Genomic DNA, 15,121 nt, shown 5'->3' on the forward strand with positions numbered 1-15,121 from the left:
AGCAGCCCCCGCGGTGTCCCCAAGGCCCATGGAACTGAGAGAACAGCCACACATCCCAGCCCCGTCCTCGCCCCAGGGTCACCCCTCAACTCACAGCTCCAGGAGAGGGAGAAAGCAGAGATGGGTCAGCACTGTCAGGCGGGGCAGGCAGCAGTGCCAGCATCATAATGGGCAGCTGGCCATGATGTCACCACGTTGCCGTGGTGACGTTTGTGACACGGCCACCCTGGAGGGGGGTGAAGGCAGAGCACGGAGGAGGGTCCTGCATCCTGAAGGAGCATCTGGTACAGAGCAGACGCATCTGAAGGATGAGCTCCAGCATGGCCGGTGCCGAGAAGGAGCAACCCGGGATGAGTGAGAACGGCCCCAGGGCGGGCCTTGCCTCTGGACAAACATGCGCTAATACCAAAGGTACACGGGCCCGCAGCCACCACGGGAGCGGTGCTGCAGCCAGTCTTGGGATGGAGATGGCACTTTACATGTGCCACCTCCCTCCTGCCCAGCAGTGGGAGGGGTGCCGGGAAGCGGCAGGTGCAGAGTGTGACCTGCTTTTCCTTTGATCTGCAGAGCGAGTTGCCGTCTGGGATGCGGTGGCCGCCTTGGTACACGAGAGTCTCCTGGTGCACAAGGTGCGTTTGTTGGCTGCCGGGTTCCTCCTCGCCCTGTCCGGCTCAGCCTGGACTTCCTCTGAGTCTTCCCCTGCACACACAGCAGGAAGCTTACCCCGTGTTTCCCTGCTGAGCTGCATTTGGGAGGGAGGGCGAGGGGAAGGAGAGGGCTGTGCAGCCCCAAAGCCGTCCCCGCTGCCCTGGCTTGTGCCTCTGAACAGCAGGAGGGGGCTCCTGAGATCTGTCCCCGCAAAGGACCACCTCCAGCTCTTCCTCCAGCCAGCCCGTAACGCGTCCTCCCTCTCTTCCTCCTCCACTCGCAGGGGGTCTGGATTCCCACCTTCGGCACCTTTGACATCATCTCCAGGGAGATCAGGATGGAGGACGGGACTGTGACCCTGTGCTGGCCCGTGTTTCACCTGGCCAGCAACCTCATAGCTATGCACCACCTCAAGGCCCGCAGGGGGTCCCTGCCAGGTAGGAGGGGGGATTAAACCCTTGCTGGCTTCGTGGACAGGGCAAACAGGGCCACCGCCTCCCTTCTCAGAAGCAGACCTCCCCTTCTGGGGAGCCTGTCCAAACGCGGGGCCAATCTGGATGATGTCCCTTAGAAGCAGTTCTAGGTGGAACAGCAACCGTATCATCAACCCTGTATCTGGTATTTTCTCAGTCGAAAGGAAGGTGGAGCCCCTGCACTGCAGCCAGGTGGCTGCAGCCGCCTCTGTGAGCTGGCAGACAGTGAAGTCGTGCATCCAAAGCACGGTGTCGCTGCTCTCCAGTTGCCTGCAGAATGGGGAGAACGTGGCCATGGTCCTGAAGGATGTCGGAGTGCTCCTTATTGACGGGCTGACTTTCCAAATGAAGTTCTATTATGACTTCCTGGAGAAGCTGTTGGGGAAAGAGAACTTCAGGGGAGCCGTTCGCAAGGTGAGCCGTAGGTTTCTCCATAGCCTGGGCAGTACCATCAGCCTCACTCAGCCCGCACACGGCTCACCAGGACCTGGGCAGCTGCTCGAGCTGTGCAGGTGTGGCGGTGCTGTCAGCTCTCCCTGCCTCGGGCTCCTCGTGTCCCCAGTGCCTCAGCCATGACCAGGACATCCCACAACCTCCCTGTTCCTCCCTTGCAGGCCCCCTCGCTGATGGACATGGGGGTGTCCCGTGTGAAACCAGTGGCTTCCCTGGTGTTCTCAAAATGCCTTGTCGTCTTACCCAAGTGAGTATTTTTCTGCTGCTTGATGCAGCTGCTCAGCTCTCATTCTGTAGCGCTTGTGCCTCGTGTCCGTCAGTGTCCTGCCCAGGAGGATGTGCCAGAGAATCACAGAACGATTGGAGCAGGAAGGAACCCGAAAAGGGCACCCGGTCCCACTGCCCTGCGGACAACAGGGACACCTGCCTCCAAATGAGGTTGCTCTGAGGCTGGTCCAGCCAGGCCTTGAATGCCTATCCAGGCACCCAGCACCTCTCTGGGCAAGACATCCCAGTGCCTCGCCACCCTCCAGCTAAAACCTTCTTCCTCCCATCCCAGCCAGTCTTCCCTCTTTCTGCCTGAAACTGTTTCCCCTCCTCCTATCCCAAGTGACCGTGCTAGCGGCTTTAGAAAGCCTTCATGCGGCATGAAAATGTGCCTGTGAGCAGACAAGCAGAGAGAGCAGCAAGGATTGCTGTTGCACTGCGTCACACCGCTCACTGCCTTCTCCTCGCTTACAGGTTCCAAATGGAGTTGGTCCCCAAACTGCCGCCCCTGATACAGCGCAAGTCCTCTGGGAGCTTGTCTGGGTCACAGAAGTCAACAAAAGAAGAGACTTTGCCACCTCTTACTGGGGCCAAGAAAGGTGAAGTGGCTTCCAGCTCTTTTCCACAGCACGGGCAATCAACTGGTGGTGGGCAGACCCTTGCTGACCTTCATCCCAGGGCTCTCACTTGCATCAAACCTTCCTGCTGGCTCAGCACGGCCTTTTCCCCTTAGGTTGTGGTTGGCCTGTCCAAAAGGAAGGTGCTGTGTGTGACGTACCCCCATCCCTGGCTATGGCAGGAGGATGTGGGGATCTCAGGCCCTGCCCTCCCGCAGTGGAAGGACAGGGACCTCAAAAGTCACCCTGCCACCTTCTTGTCACCAGCCAGCTCCTCTTTCCCAAAGCCAGCGTCCCTCCTGCAGCCCAAAACAGAGCTGAACTGCAGAGAGGGGGAGTAGAGACAGAGATGGTTTCAGGGCGGGTTCTGGGAACAGGCCTGAGTGCTGCTTGTGAGCGAGCCAAAGGCTTGACGGTGAATCTCCTCTTCCTTCCCAACTGCAGTGAGATTTGACAACACTCCAACATATATTAGACGCCTGAGCACTGCAACTGTTGATGGAGAGCAGTTGCGAAGGATAAAGAACAGACTGCGGAGGGAGAGCATTGCCAACAGGTGAGGCTGGAGGCTGTGGGCTGGGATGTGCGTGGGGGTGACCCAACGAGAGCCCATTCCCTAACGCCAAAGGGTCGCTGCTTGTTTGTGGGCGCCCGAGAGTGCTGGGATGGGGACGCCAGGATCCCCCCAGTTCACAGGGCTGGCCCCTCTCCACATCTCAGCCACTCAGGCGGACCTCTCCCGCTCTGTCCTTTCAGTGTTCTGCCACCCATCCGGGCAGTGCCTGAAGCCCCAGAGCAGCCAATGAGCTGCCAGCTGCAGGGCCTGGAGGGAACAGAGAGCCGAGAAGGGCTGGGCCGAACAAGACGCATCAAGTTCCTCGATGAAGAAGGAGGAGCAGAGGAAGCCCAGCGTGAGGGTGCGCTGCCCAAGCTGCAGGAAGCCAAGGCCTCGTGCAGCCAAGAGCCAGCATCGTCCTCTGGGTCCGCGTCCAGCCTATCCTCAGAGACCCCAGGCAAACCATCCACGCTGGCGCTTCGGGCATGCGACTCGGTGAAACTTCTCAGGAAAAGGGCTAAGAAGATCAGCAAAGCGCAGGAGCAACCAAAGGAAATGGCAGCAGCAACATCTTGTGGTGAGACCTGCCTGCCCGAGCAGTCCTCCCACAGCAGATCTAGATTGCTGCCACCCATAACGGAAAAAACAGGGTCTCCCACTGAAAAGGTGGCAGCGGAAACATCTCACGTAGATCCCAGCCTGCCCAAGGAGCCCTCTGTTGTCAGATCTGGGTTGCTGCCACCCATTAAGGAAGGAGCGGGGTCTCCCGCTGAAGAGATGGCAGGAGCGGCTTCTCATGGCGAGACCAGCCATGAGTCCCCCGCCATCACATCCGCATTTCTGCCACCCATAAGGAAAGAAACAGGGTCTCCCAGGAGTCAGTCTCCAAATACCAAAGCCCCACTCCGCAGGAAGGGCACACCCTACCCACGCTGATGTGGGTGTGTTGTGCCCAGGACAGTCAGAGCTCCACTAGAGGCTGCAAAACAGCTGCTGAGTCCCACTTGTGCCATTGAGACCCATTTGTGTCATTCCTGCATGCCACCTCCTTGAAGAAAATCAAAGGAACAAGGAGACTGAGTGTGGACTCTTCCAAGACCCCTTGCCTCTTTAGGAGCAAAACCCTATAGCTGGAAGTGTTCGAGGCAAGGGGTAAAGAATGGCATGGCTTAGTAATATTGCTATTCTATAGCAACATTGTTGCTATACCTATATTATTATAAATCTCTCTATATATCTATATCTATTATATCTATCTATCTATATCAATTATATATCTTTATAATATTGTATTCTCTTGTTATTCTACATCACATCATACTTAATATAAACATCTAAATACAAATAAACAATCAAAACACAATATGCACATGTGTCTGTATACATATATATAGCCCGAGTTACCGACTGCACTGCCATTTGTGCCGTGTCACAGCCCCCCAGCTCCCACAAAGCGGGGAAGCAGGGGCAGCCGGGCCTGCTGTGCAGATACATAGGCAGGCATACAGATACCTCACATGGCATCGTGGCTCCTCTGCCTTGTTTGGTTCCTGGCAGGTTTGTTTTCAGACAGGCACTCAGCCAAGCCTCTACACCCAGAGCAGCCTTTACATCTGGCAGCCGGTCACAAGTGGTGTCCCCAGGGCTCGGCACTGGGGACGCTCCTAATGAACGCCTTGATCAGGGATCTCGGCCAGGGCATTGAGTGCGCCCTCAGTAAGTTCACAGACAGCACCGAGCTGGGAGGGAGTGCTGATCTGCTGGAGAGGAGAAAGGTGCTGCAGATGCAGCTGGAGAGACTGCATTGGTTCCGTGGTTGGGCTGCAGTTGGACTGCAGGACCTCGAAGCTCTTCCCCAACCTGAGCAATTTTAGGATTCCATGATTCCAAACGCATCACTGATCCAAATGCATTCCATGATCACAGAATCACAGAATCACCCGGGTTGGAAGGGACCTCAAGGATCATGTAGTTCCAACCCCCCTGCCTAGCAGGGCCACCAAACATACACATTTACTAGATCAGGTTGCCCAGGGCCCTGTCCAACCTGGTCTTGAACACCTCCAAGGACGGGGCATCCACAACCTCACTGGGCAGCCTGTTCCAGGACCTAACCACCCTTCTAGTAAAGAACTTTCCCCTAACATCCAACCTAAATCTTCCCTCCTTCAACTTAAAACCATTTCCCCTAGTCCTGCTATCATCAGCCCTTTCGAAGAGTTTACTCCCCTCCTGGGAGTAAGTTCCCTTCAGGTACTGAAAGGCTGCAATGAGGTCACCCCGCAACCTTCTCTTCTCCAGGCTGAACAAACCCAACTCCCTCAGCCTGTCCTCATAGGGGAGGTGCTCCAGCCCCCTGATCATCTTTGTGGCCCTCCTCTGGACCCTTTCCAAAATCTCCATATCTTTTTTGTACTGAGGGCTCCACACCTGGACACAGTACTCCAGATGGGGCCTCACAAGAGCAGAGTAGAGAGGGACGATCACCTCCCTATCCCTGCTGACCACCCCTCTCCTGATGGAGCCCAGGATCCCATTTGCTTTTCGGGCTGCCAGAGTGCACTGCTGGCTCATGTTAAGTTTCTCATCTATCAGGACCCCTAGGTCTTTTTCGGGGAGATTGTGATCCTGAAGTACTCAGCCAATGAGGAACTGGGGGAGAAAGTGATCAGCTTGGAGTAACTGGGCCTAAAAGTTGCAACGCTGCTTTCTGCATGCTCTCCTGCTTGAAGGGGACCTGCCGTTGCCGTTGCAATTGCCAATCAATTGCCATCCTGATAAGTGATCTAGATATTTCTTCACTGGGCACCAGAGGGCAGCACTGGTCATCAGAGCCCCATTATCTGACTCAGTTCTTTCTGGGGTGCCATGTAGCCACAAGAATTTTTTCTTGAGACCTAATATGGTGTTTAGAGGACAGTACTGCATGATGGGATACTGCATATGTTTCAAGCCGCCCAGCGGTTGCCTCCACCGTGGTAAGCACATAATGATCTGGACAGGCTGGATGGCTGGGCTGAACCCATTGGGATGAGGTTCAACAAGACCAAGAGCCGGATCCTGTGCTTTGACCACATCATCCCCAGGCAAATCTTCAGGTGTGGGGCAGAGTGGCTGAGGCTCCGCGCGCGGGAGCAGCCGTCATCTTGTGGCTCGGGGCCGCCTGGCTGTTACTTCATTCGGCTGAAGCCGCTGCCGCAGCCAGGGCCGCCCTTCACGGCAGCGCCGCTGCAGCCGCTGCGCGCCGGAGCTGTCCGGGCAGCACCGAGACGGAACCGCGGCACGACGGGAGCGGTGCTGAGGACGGCGGCGCCGGAGGTGTGCGGGAGGTCGGGTCCGGGCCAGGGCGAGGAACCGTGCGCGGCCCGAAGCGGCCCGCCCTGCCCTGCCCTCCCCTCCGGCGTGGGATGCGGGGATTTGGAGCGGTTGAAGGACTCGGGGCCTTAACGGCCGCAGCGCTGCTGCCCGCATCCGGGCGGTGCCCCCCCCCCGAGGCGTCCAGCGCTGCTCCCGGTGCCCCCCGGGGCTGAGGTGGGCTGTGGGTGTAGGGGGCAGTGAGGGAGGAGTGGGGGCACTGGGGGAGTTTAGGAGGCTGTGGGAGGACTATGGGGTAATATGGGGCTGTAGGGAGAGTGTAGGGTAATGTGGGGCTGTGGGGGGCAGTGGGATGGATATATAGGTGAATAGTGGGGGATATGGGGTTGTAGTGGGCTGTGTGGGGATACCAAGGGATATGAGGAAATGGGTAGGTGTGAGGGGAATGTGTGGTCTGCCGGTGGCTGTAGGGGGATATGGGGATGTAGGTAGCTGTTGTGGGAATATAGAAAGGTGTGAGGGGGCTGTCAGGAGAGATCTGGGGCTATAGGGAGCACTGAGGATGCTGAAGAGGGATATAGGGCTGTGCGGGGCTTATAGAGGAGGATCTGGGGCTGTAGGGTGCTAGGGGGGCTTCAGGGGTAGATGTAGGTGTATATGGGACTATGGGGAGCTTCCTAGTGGCCACAGGGGGGCTATGGGGTTCTAGAAAGTTGTGTGGAACTAATGAAGTGGTATAGGAGGCTATGGGACAGCGGGGGCTCTGGGGAGGATATAGGGGACTGTGGAGGGGGTCCAGGGCTGATTCTGTGCTTTGGGGGGCTACAGGGGATCATGGGGCTGTAGGGAGCTGGGGGGCTGGGGTGCTCTGTAGGGCTGTGGGGGAGCTCTAAGGTTCTAAGTGGGTCCTGTAGGGTGCTCTGGGTAGGCTATAGGAGGATTATGGAGGATACGTGTCTCTAGGGGGCTGTGGGTGGGCAGTAAGAAGATTCTAGTGGGATACAGGGCTATAGGGGATGTATGGGGCTATAGGGTGGGTTGTAGGGGCATGTGGGGTCAAGAAGGCTCTCCCTCGCTTCCCCATTCCCTTTGCCCCTCCCTTCCCCCTTCCATAGCAGAGTGGGTGAAATGCTAGCTCTGAAGTTTGAATCAGAATTGGAATTGTATTGGACTAGAATATGACAGTTTTGTGGTCTTGGATCTGAACTGTGTTTTCTTCTGGGGCTTCAGGTCCAGGTACTGTTTAATAATGGCTTTGGAGAAGGTTTCAGCGTCCAGTCTCCTGCTCAGGAAGAAAGAAGGAGGTTTCTGGAGGACTTGCTGACGAGTGGAGCTGCTGCTGAACCTCCCCTTCCAAGAAGGCAGCAGGTGAGGCCGTGGTGCATCTCAGCCATTCCATAGTGCAAGGTAGCAGTGATTCAGGCTGTGCTTTGCTCTGATTCTCCAGCAGCACTTGTGCTTGTATGTGAGCAGCAGGCGGCCGCTAAGGTTGTGTGCTGGCTGCAGGCTGGGCAGGCACGGGAAGCACTGCCTGCAGCAGCACCAGCTGAGCCGAGGTACCAATGGGCTGGACTGGAAGCACTGAGGTTTTGGGGGCCTGATGCACAGAGGGAGGCCAATAAAGAGACCACGAGTCCATGAGTATTTAAGGCACAAAGGAAGGCTTAGAGGGGTGATGGAGAACACGTCTGGAGGCACAGATGCCTGCAAGCTGCTCTGGAAGCATAGAGGGAGGCCTGAAGGCCTAGAGGTTGCCCAGGAGGCTTAGAGGCCTTCAGGTAAAATAGCCTGGAGAGAGGCTAAGAGCCTGGCCAAGAGGCCTTGCAGCTTAGTAGTCCTGAGGCCAAACTGAGGCATGGAGGCCAAGAAAGAGGGAGTCTAGATGAGCAGAGGCCAAGAGGAACTGGAGGTCAAGTGCCCTCCAACCTCAGGGTCTGGACAGCTACAGCCCAAGAAGGCTGATGGCCTTGAAGTTGGACTGGAGATCTTGAGACGGTCTTTGCTCCCCCTCCAGCTGGTTGTGAAGAGCCCTTCCGTTGTGGAGAGGGCTGCGGGTTGAGTTCAGCATCTCCTGATGTGTCACAGAGATCCAGGGCTTTCAAGAAGCTGCTTCTTTAAAGTGCTTTGGATGGTGGATGTTCCTAGACAGAGCGCTTGTCTCCTCCAAGCTCTGAAGCCCAAGGTTTGTTCTGCAGGTCCCGCTGATGGCACAGGCATCAAACAGCCCAGAGCTCGTGGCTGGGGAGAGGCTGCGTATTGTGTTGTGAAGGGAGAACTGGAGGAGGGCTTTGAGCAGCGCTGTGCAGGAATGCAAGCAGCTGGTAAGAGAGAGGAGGTGTGTGTGCTGAGAGCAAGGGCTGTACGGCTCATCTCTGGGTGCTGACAGGGAATGCAGGCAGAGCTCTTTGCTCTCTGTTCTTTCCTGCAAGTCTGCGGCCCTTCAGAGCGTGCTGAGTTTGGGCAGCACGATGACAAGCCAAGGGTGGCAGCAGGAGATGCAGCACAGCCCTCTCCAGCAGCCAGGTGCATTTGTTCCTCTTGCTGCTTCTTAAGAAGGTGTGTTGAGCTTCCACAGTTGGTGCCATGGTAGCCTGTTTTGAAGGCTTTTAAGCTCTTCCTCTGATGCTCGCATCTTAAGACAGCGAAGGACTTCCCTGGCTGTGTAGGAATGGTTCCTGTACAAGGGCCTGGCTGTCTGTGTCTGTTCCAGATGCTGAAGGGGATGGTGATGTGAGTGCAATGATGGAGCTGGCTTTTGAATGGCAATTGCACCCGGCTGATGTGCAGCTCTTTCTGACACAGGCAGGAGACGGGTGGTGGGACTACAGCTCCTCTGGCAGTTTTGCAGCAAAGCTGTTAAGTAGAAGATAGGGATTTCTTTACTAGGAGAGTGGTGAGGTCTTGGAACAGGCTGCCCAGGGACATTGTGGATGCCCCATCCCTGGAGGTGTCCAAGGCCAGACTGGATGGGGCCCTGGGTAACCTGATCTAGTAAACATGGAAGTTTGGTGGCCCTGCCAGGCAGGGGGGTTGGAGCTTCATGATCTTTGACGCCCCTTCCAACCTGGGTCATTCTGTGGTTCTCTGACTCTGTGATTTGAAAGAAGAAGAACTCAGCTATGTTTCCTGTTCTTCCCCTGGCTATCCCCTGGCCTCGGCCCAGATTACCATTGCATTGCAGTAGGTGTTCCTTCCATCCCCGTGGCTGCCCCTTGCTTTCCAGAAGGTTGCCCTTTCTTTCCCACGACAGCCCGCCCATAATTCCCTGAATGCCCCAATACCCGTCAGTATTTCCCATCCAAGAACCTGTAGCCACCCCGCAACCCCCACAGAGCCCCAGAACCCTTCCAGGACTTCCTCAGACCCAGTACGCCTTCCCCATTGCTAGCCTGACAGGACCCCCATCACCATTCAAGGACTCCCAGAGCCCTGCTGGGGCCCCTCTTCACCCCCGTATCCTTCCAGATCCCATCCAGCAGCACGGTGCTGGGACAGGAGGGGCTGCTGCAGGAGGGGAATGCAGTGCTGGAAAAGGTGTAGGGCACAGATGTGGCGTAGGGGGCCCGGGGGCATGTAGAGAGTGGTTTGGGGTGAGAATGGGGGATGTGGGTCAGTGTTGGAGTGCATGTATTGAGTTCTTCCTGAGAGGAAATTGGGGTTCCCTGTGGCCCAAAGGTGGAGCCCTGATCTATCACCACACATGACCCCATAACCCCATATAACTCCACGTGACCCCAAGGCTCCACATGACCCATAACCCCATAAGCCCAGATGAGGCTGTGGACAGTGCTGGGTCTGTTCCTGGGTCATTCAGGGGGTACTGTAGAGTGGCTCTGGGGTTGCTGTAGAACAGCACTCTCTATATGCCCTAGACCCTCATCTCGCCCACATCCTGGGGGCAAGATGGAAGTCTAAGGGGCTATGGGGGAGTCCCGTGTGCAGGACAGATTCATCACCTGCTGCCCCACAGCAGCCCCCAGAGCCATCCTAGTGCAGCCCTGGAACAGCCCCATCACTGCCCACGGCCCGTGGCCAGCAGCAGTTCCAGCACCAGCACTGTGTTGGGTAAAGGCAGCTCCTAGGTGTGGCTCTGCCCCACAGCTTCCCCAGAGTGCCCCTTAGCCTTCCCGTAGGCATCCTTTCACTGCCCCACCACCCCGTGTGGCTTCCCCCCATCCCAGCAGATCCCCCTCACATCACTTCTGTACCTTCACAAGTTTTCTTTTTCTGGCTTTCTCATTCACCCCTACACGCCAACGGAACATTGCACCAACATTCTGCAACCATTCATGTGGGCTCTTATCCAACCAGAGCCGCCATCCATTCTTTCTTCTCCTCGAGGTGTCCTTGGTTCTTGTGCTGTTTATCTTGCTCCGCAGCTGCTGCTCCGTGCAGTCCTTCTTGTGTTCCCACAGTAAGGACTGCCAGGAAAGAAACCATTTGCCAAACCTCTGCGCCACAGACTGCCAAGGAACTCCATACGTTCCCAGGAATGGCAGGAGGGTGCTGACTATGGATACACGGCTACGGACTCCAGACAGCCTGATGAAATGAGTACGGGATGGCCATGGTGCCTGAGGGCGGTGGCTGCTCTGATGCTCGATATTCAAAAAGCCCATAAATCTACACTGGGCCAAAGGATCCCGGTTTTAATATCTCCTACATTGTTGACTGTATTGGAGGCAAAGCGGGACATTGGCTCTCACCCCAAAGAAATAATTGTTCCTAATATTGTCAACCCAGTATCTTTCCTTAGCAGACCTCATGGAGAATCAGTATTACGTGACTGCTTTGAAACAACTGAAGCTGCACGTTGCTGCCGGTCCGTCGGACCTGAAGGATGAACCCTTAGAAGATGCAGAAGTTCCTGGTTTCCCGACAGCTGCAGTTTTGTGAGACAAGGAGGCTGCAAGGCAGGATATGCAGTAACTGTTACTGAGCAGGTAATGGAAGCACTACCATCAGCTGTGGGGACTTCCCCTCAGAAGGCTGGAATAACTGCCTTGACAAGAGCCTTAATTATATCGACCGATGCTAATTATGTCTTTGGGGTGCCACACGCTCATAGTGCCATCTGAAAATGGCAAGGATTGCTCACACACAAGGAAAACAGTATGATGTAAATCTACCAATGGTTATTATACGCTGTAAAGGACATCAGAAAGGCAACACTGTACAGGAAATAGGGAATAAGATGATGGGTCAGGTGGCAGAACAGGCAGTTGAAGAAGGTTTCAGTTCCAGACGGTAAACTTAAAATCTCTGAACCTGAGTCAAAACCTGTAAAATATTCTAAAGAGGACAGGAGTGCAATTAATGATTTAAAAGGGAAGAGAGCAAGCTGAAAGGTGGGTGCATGCCCAGATGGTCGCATTCTTCTGCCCCTTAGTATTTTATGGACACTGGTTATAAGGGAAGGTAAGGGGATACACTGGGCAAATGGACTCTACAAAGTACGATCCCAGTGCCAGGAACAGGGCACAAGTGGGCCTAATGGGAAAGGGTACCTTCCAGGGCAACAGTGGCAAATTGAGTTCTCAGAGCTACCAAGAAAAGGGGGGTATCGCTGTATGTTGGTACCTTTTTTAGTGGCCGGAGGCTTCCCTTGTAGAACTGTTCAGGCACGTGCAGTCATTAAAGTATTTTGACAGGAGATGATTCCAAGATGCTGAGGAACTACTTGGTCTGTCAAGGAAAGTGCTCCATGGAAAGTTAAACATAAAGAAATGACGAGTCGGTCACTAATTTGCTTTGCAGTGTAATTAGTAGCTTTCCAAAAACATAATACTTCCTTGATTGCTGGGTCTGTACACGATTACCAAAGGCAGGGACGGAAGCACCGTGATCTGGGACCCTGTGACTAAATTCATCTGCTCAGTACAGATATAAAAGCGGTCAAAGGGAGTCCATTTACTGAGGGGCAGGTGCCATATTAAACAGTGGCCGCTATGAAGGGAAGTAATAAGACTCTGATTAATGGGCATGAGTATCAAAACGGAAGTAATAGAATGAGCAAGTGTTGTTCGGGTAAAGGCTTTGGGTGGCTGTGGGGAGATGGGAGAGCTCAAACTCCCACCTGGCATAGTGAGGACTATGTGGAGCCAGTATAAAAATGCAAGGTGGGCTAAGAAGGGTGAATAAGCCATTGGTAAGGTGTAATACGGGATGCCATAGCTTTGTGAGAGCTCTTATCCTGGTCTTAAAAGTAGCACCGCTGTGAAGGGCTATAGTGAGCGTCTCTGCAGCTTGAGAAATGCCTGAGAATGCAGGTGCCCTGTGGGCAGTCCAAGAGGAGGTATCCCCTTTATCCAAAGTTGTATTGCAACGTGAAGTAGGCAGGCATAACACTGATTGGGGAATGGCTTTCTCTGGACTATGGGATAAATTACTAGTTGCCAATTTTAGGATGGTTCAAACAGCTTTTCTTAGTTTGCATCACCTTGCTACTCTTGTGTTCGACTTGTGTGGGAAGGTGGTGCTCTTTGTGTCTGTGCCAGGATGCCATAAGGGAATACGAGGTATGGGAGAGGCGTGAGCTAAGAGAAAAGGTGGAGAGCGGGGCTTATTTCAGAACACATCAAGAAAGAATCAAATGATCCAGCAGGTGGAAGTCCTGGTAGGTGAAAGAAAAGGGGGGAACTGAAGGGTGATAGAAGGGCCCCACAGTGAGGGAGAGAAAGAAAGTGTCACAGAAACTGGGACAGGGGAGTGGAAAGATGGTTTCTGTCAAAGTTGTTAGAAGAATGGGGAGTGCAGACAGTGAGTGTGGAAAAACAAGGGGGATGAAGGCCATAAAGATAAGGGTGGAACAGCCCGAGAACAGTGGAGTGATTAGATGTCCACAGGGCAGCTGGAACCATTTTGGAGGGTGCCCCTCCTGCAGGGTTGAAAGTTTACAGCAAGGAAGATGACAAGGCTTAGTGAGGAAGATGATGAGCCTTCATCCCAGCCCGTAATGCTTCCGCCTTTCCTTTCTCTTCCACTCGCAGGGGGTCTGGATTCCCACCTTTGGCTCCTTTGACACCATCTCCAAGGACATCGGTACTGAGGACAGGACAGTGACTCTGTGCTGGCCCGTGTTTCACCTGGCCAGCAACCTCATAGCTATGCACCACCTCAAGGCCCGCAGGGGGTCCCTGCCAGGTAGGAGGGGGGATTAAATCTCTGCTGGCTTCGTGGACAGGGCAAACAGGGCCACCGCCTCCCTTCTCAGAAGCAGACCTCCCCTTCTGGGGAGCCTGTCCAAACGCGGGGCCGTTCTGGATGATGTCCCTTAGAAGCAGTTCTAGGTGGAACAGCAACCGTATCATCAACCCTGTATCTGGTATTTTCTCAGCCCCCAGGAAGGTGGAGCACCTGAAGTACAGCCAGGTAGCTACAGCTGCTTTTGTGAGCTGGCAGACAGCGCAGTTGTGCATCCAAAGCACGGTGTTGCTGCTCTCCGGCCGCCTGCAAAATGGGGAGAACGTGGCCATGGTCCTGAAGGACGTCAGAGTGCTCCTCATTGACGGGCTGACGTTCCAAATGAAGTTCTATTCACAGCATTGCCAACAGGTGAGGCTGGAGGCTGTGGGCTGAGATGTGCGTGGGGGTGACCGAACGAGAGCCCATTCCCTAATGCTAAAGTGTCGCTGCTTGTTTGTGGGCATCTGAGAGTGCTGGGATGGGGACGGCAGGATCCCCCCAGTTCACAGGGCTGGCCCCTCTCCACATCTCAGCCACTCAGGTGGACCTCTCCTGCTCTGTCCTTTCAGTGTTCTGCCACCCATCCGGGCAGTGCCTGAAGCCCCAGAGCAGCCAATGAGCTGCCAGCTGCAGGGCCTGGAGGGAACAGAGAGCCGAGAAGAGCTGGGCCGAACAAGATGCATCAAGTTCCTCGATGAAGAAGGAGGAGCAGAGGAAGCCCAGCGTGAGGGTGCGCTGCCCGAGCTGCAGGAAGCCAAGGCCTCATGCAGCCAAGAGCCAGCATCGTCCTCTGGGTCCACGTCCAGCCTATCCACGGAGATCCCAGGCAAACCATCCATGCTGGCGCTTTGTGCATTCGAGTCAGTGAAACTTCTCAGGCAGAGGGCTAAGAAGATCAGCGAAGCGCAGGAGCAACCAAAGTAAATGGCAGCAGCAACATCTTGTGGTGAGACCTGCCTGCCCGAGCAGTCCTCCCACAGCAGATCTAGATTGCTGCCACCCATAACGGAAAAAACAGGGTCTCCCACTGAAAAGGTGGCAGCAGAAACATCTCACGTAGATCCCAGCCTGCCCAAGGAGCCCTCTGTTGTCAGATCTGGGTTGCTGCCACCCATTAAGGAAGGAGCGGGGTCTCCCGCTGAAGAGATGGCAGGAGCGGCTTCTCATGGCGAGACCAGCCATGAGTCCCCTGCCATCACATGCACATTTCTGCCACCCATAAGGAAAGAAACAGGGTCTCCCAGGAGTCAGACTCCAAATACCACAGCCCCACTCCGCAGGAAGGGCACACATTCCCACGCTGATGTGGGTGTGTTGTGCCCAGGACAGTCAGAGCTCCACTAGAGGCTGCAAAACAGCTGCTGAGTCCCACTTATTCCATTGAGACCCATTTGTGTCATTCCTGCATGCCACCTCCTTGAAGAAAATCAAAGGAACAAGGAGACTGAGTGTGGACTCTTCCAAGACCTCTTGCCTCTTTAGGAGCAAAACCCTATAGCTGGAAGTGTTCGAGGCAAGGGGTAAAGAATGGCATGGCTTAGTAATATTGCTATTCTATAGCAACATTATTGCTATACCTATATTATTATAAATCTATATATCTGTAT

General features: G+C 54.9%; 3 protein-coding genes across 3 annotated transcripts; all 3 read left to right on the forward strand.

Annotated features, from left to right (window-relative positions):
- Nucleotides 1-263: 263 nt before the first annotated feature.
- Nucleotides 264-4,377, forward strand: LOC146758189 (uncharacterized). The gene is made up of 8 exons (XM_085517386.1): nt 264-411; nt 568-629; nt 932-1,085; nt 1,279-1,535; nt 1,736-1,821; nt 2,316-2,440; nt 2,903-3,014; nt 3,215-4,377. Exons 1-8 carry the CDS (start codon nt 309-311, stop codon nt 3,948-3,950), a joined length of 1,635 nt encoding a protein of 544 aa, XP_085373512.1. The 5' UTR covers nt 264-308; the 3' UTR covers nt 3,951-4,377.
- Nucleotides 4,378-4,531: 154 nt separating this feature from the next.
- On the forward strand, nt 4,532-10,076 carry LOC146758190 (uncharacterized). Its single transcript, XM_085517271.1, has 4 exons — nt 4,532-4,730; nt 5,610-5,647; nt 6,101-6,545; nt 7,560-10,076. The coding sequence occupies exons 1-3, from the start codon at nt 4,532-4,534 to the stop codon at nt 6,542-6,544; spliced, it is 681 nt and encodes a 226-aa protein (XP_085373397.1). The 3' UTR covers nt 6,545; nt 7,560-10,076.
- Nucleotides 10,077-10,183: 107 nt separating this feature from the next.
- Nucleotides 10,184-13,907, forward strand: LOC146758191 (uncharacterized). Its single transcript, XM_085517272.1, has 3 exons — nt 10,184-12,945; nt 13,319-13,472; nt 13,666-13,907. Exons 1-3 carry the CDS (start codon nt 12,922-12,924, stop codon nt 13,905-13,907), a joined length of 420 nt encoding a protein of 139 aa, XP_085373398.1. The 5' UTR covers nt 10,184-12,921.
- The last annotated feature ends 1,214 nt before the right edge of the window (nt 13,908-15,121 follow it).

Source organism: Coturnix japonica, chromosome 16, assembly GCF_054131305.1.
Source record: "Coturnix japonica strain WE chromosome 16, WE-NBRP24, whole genome shotgun sequence".
In the NCBI taxonomy this organism is placed as follows: Eukaryota; Metazoa; Chordata; class Aves; order Galliformes; family Phasianidae; genus Coturnix; species Coturnix japonica.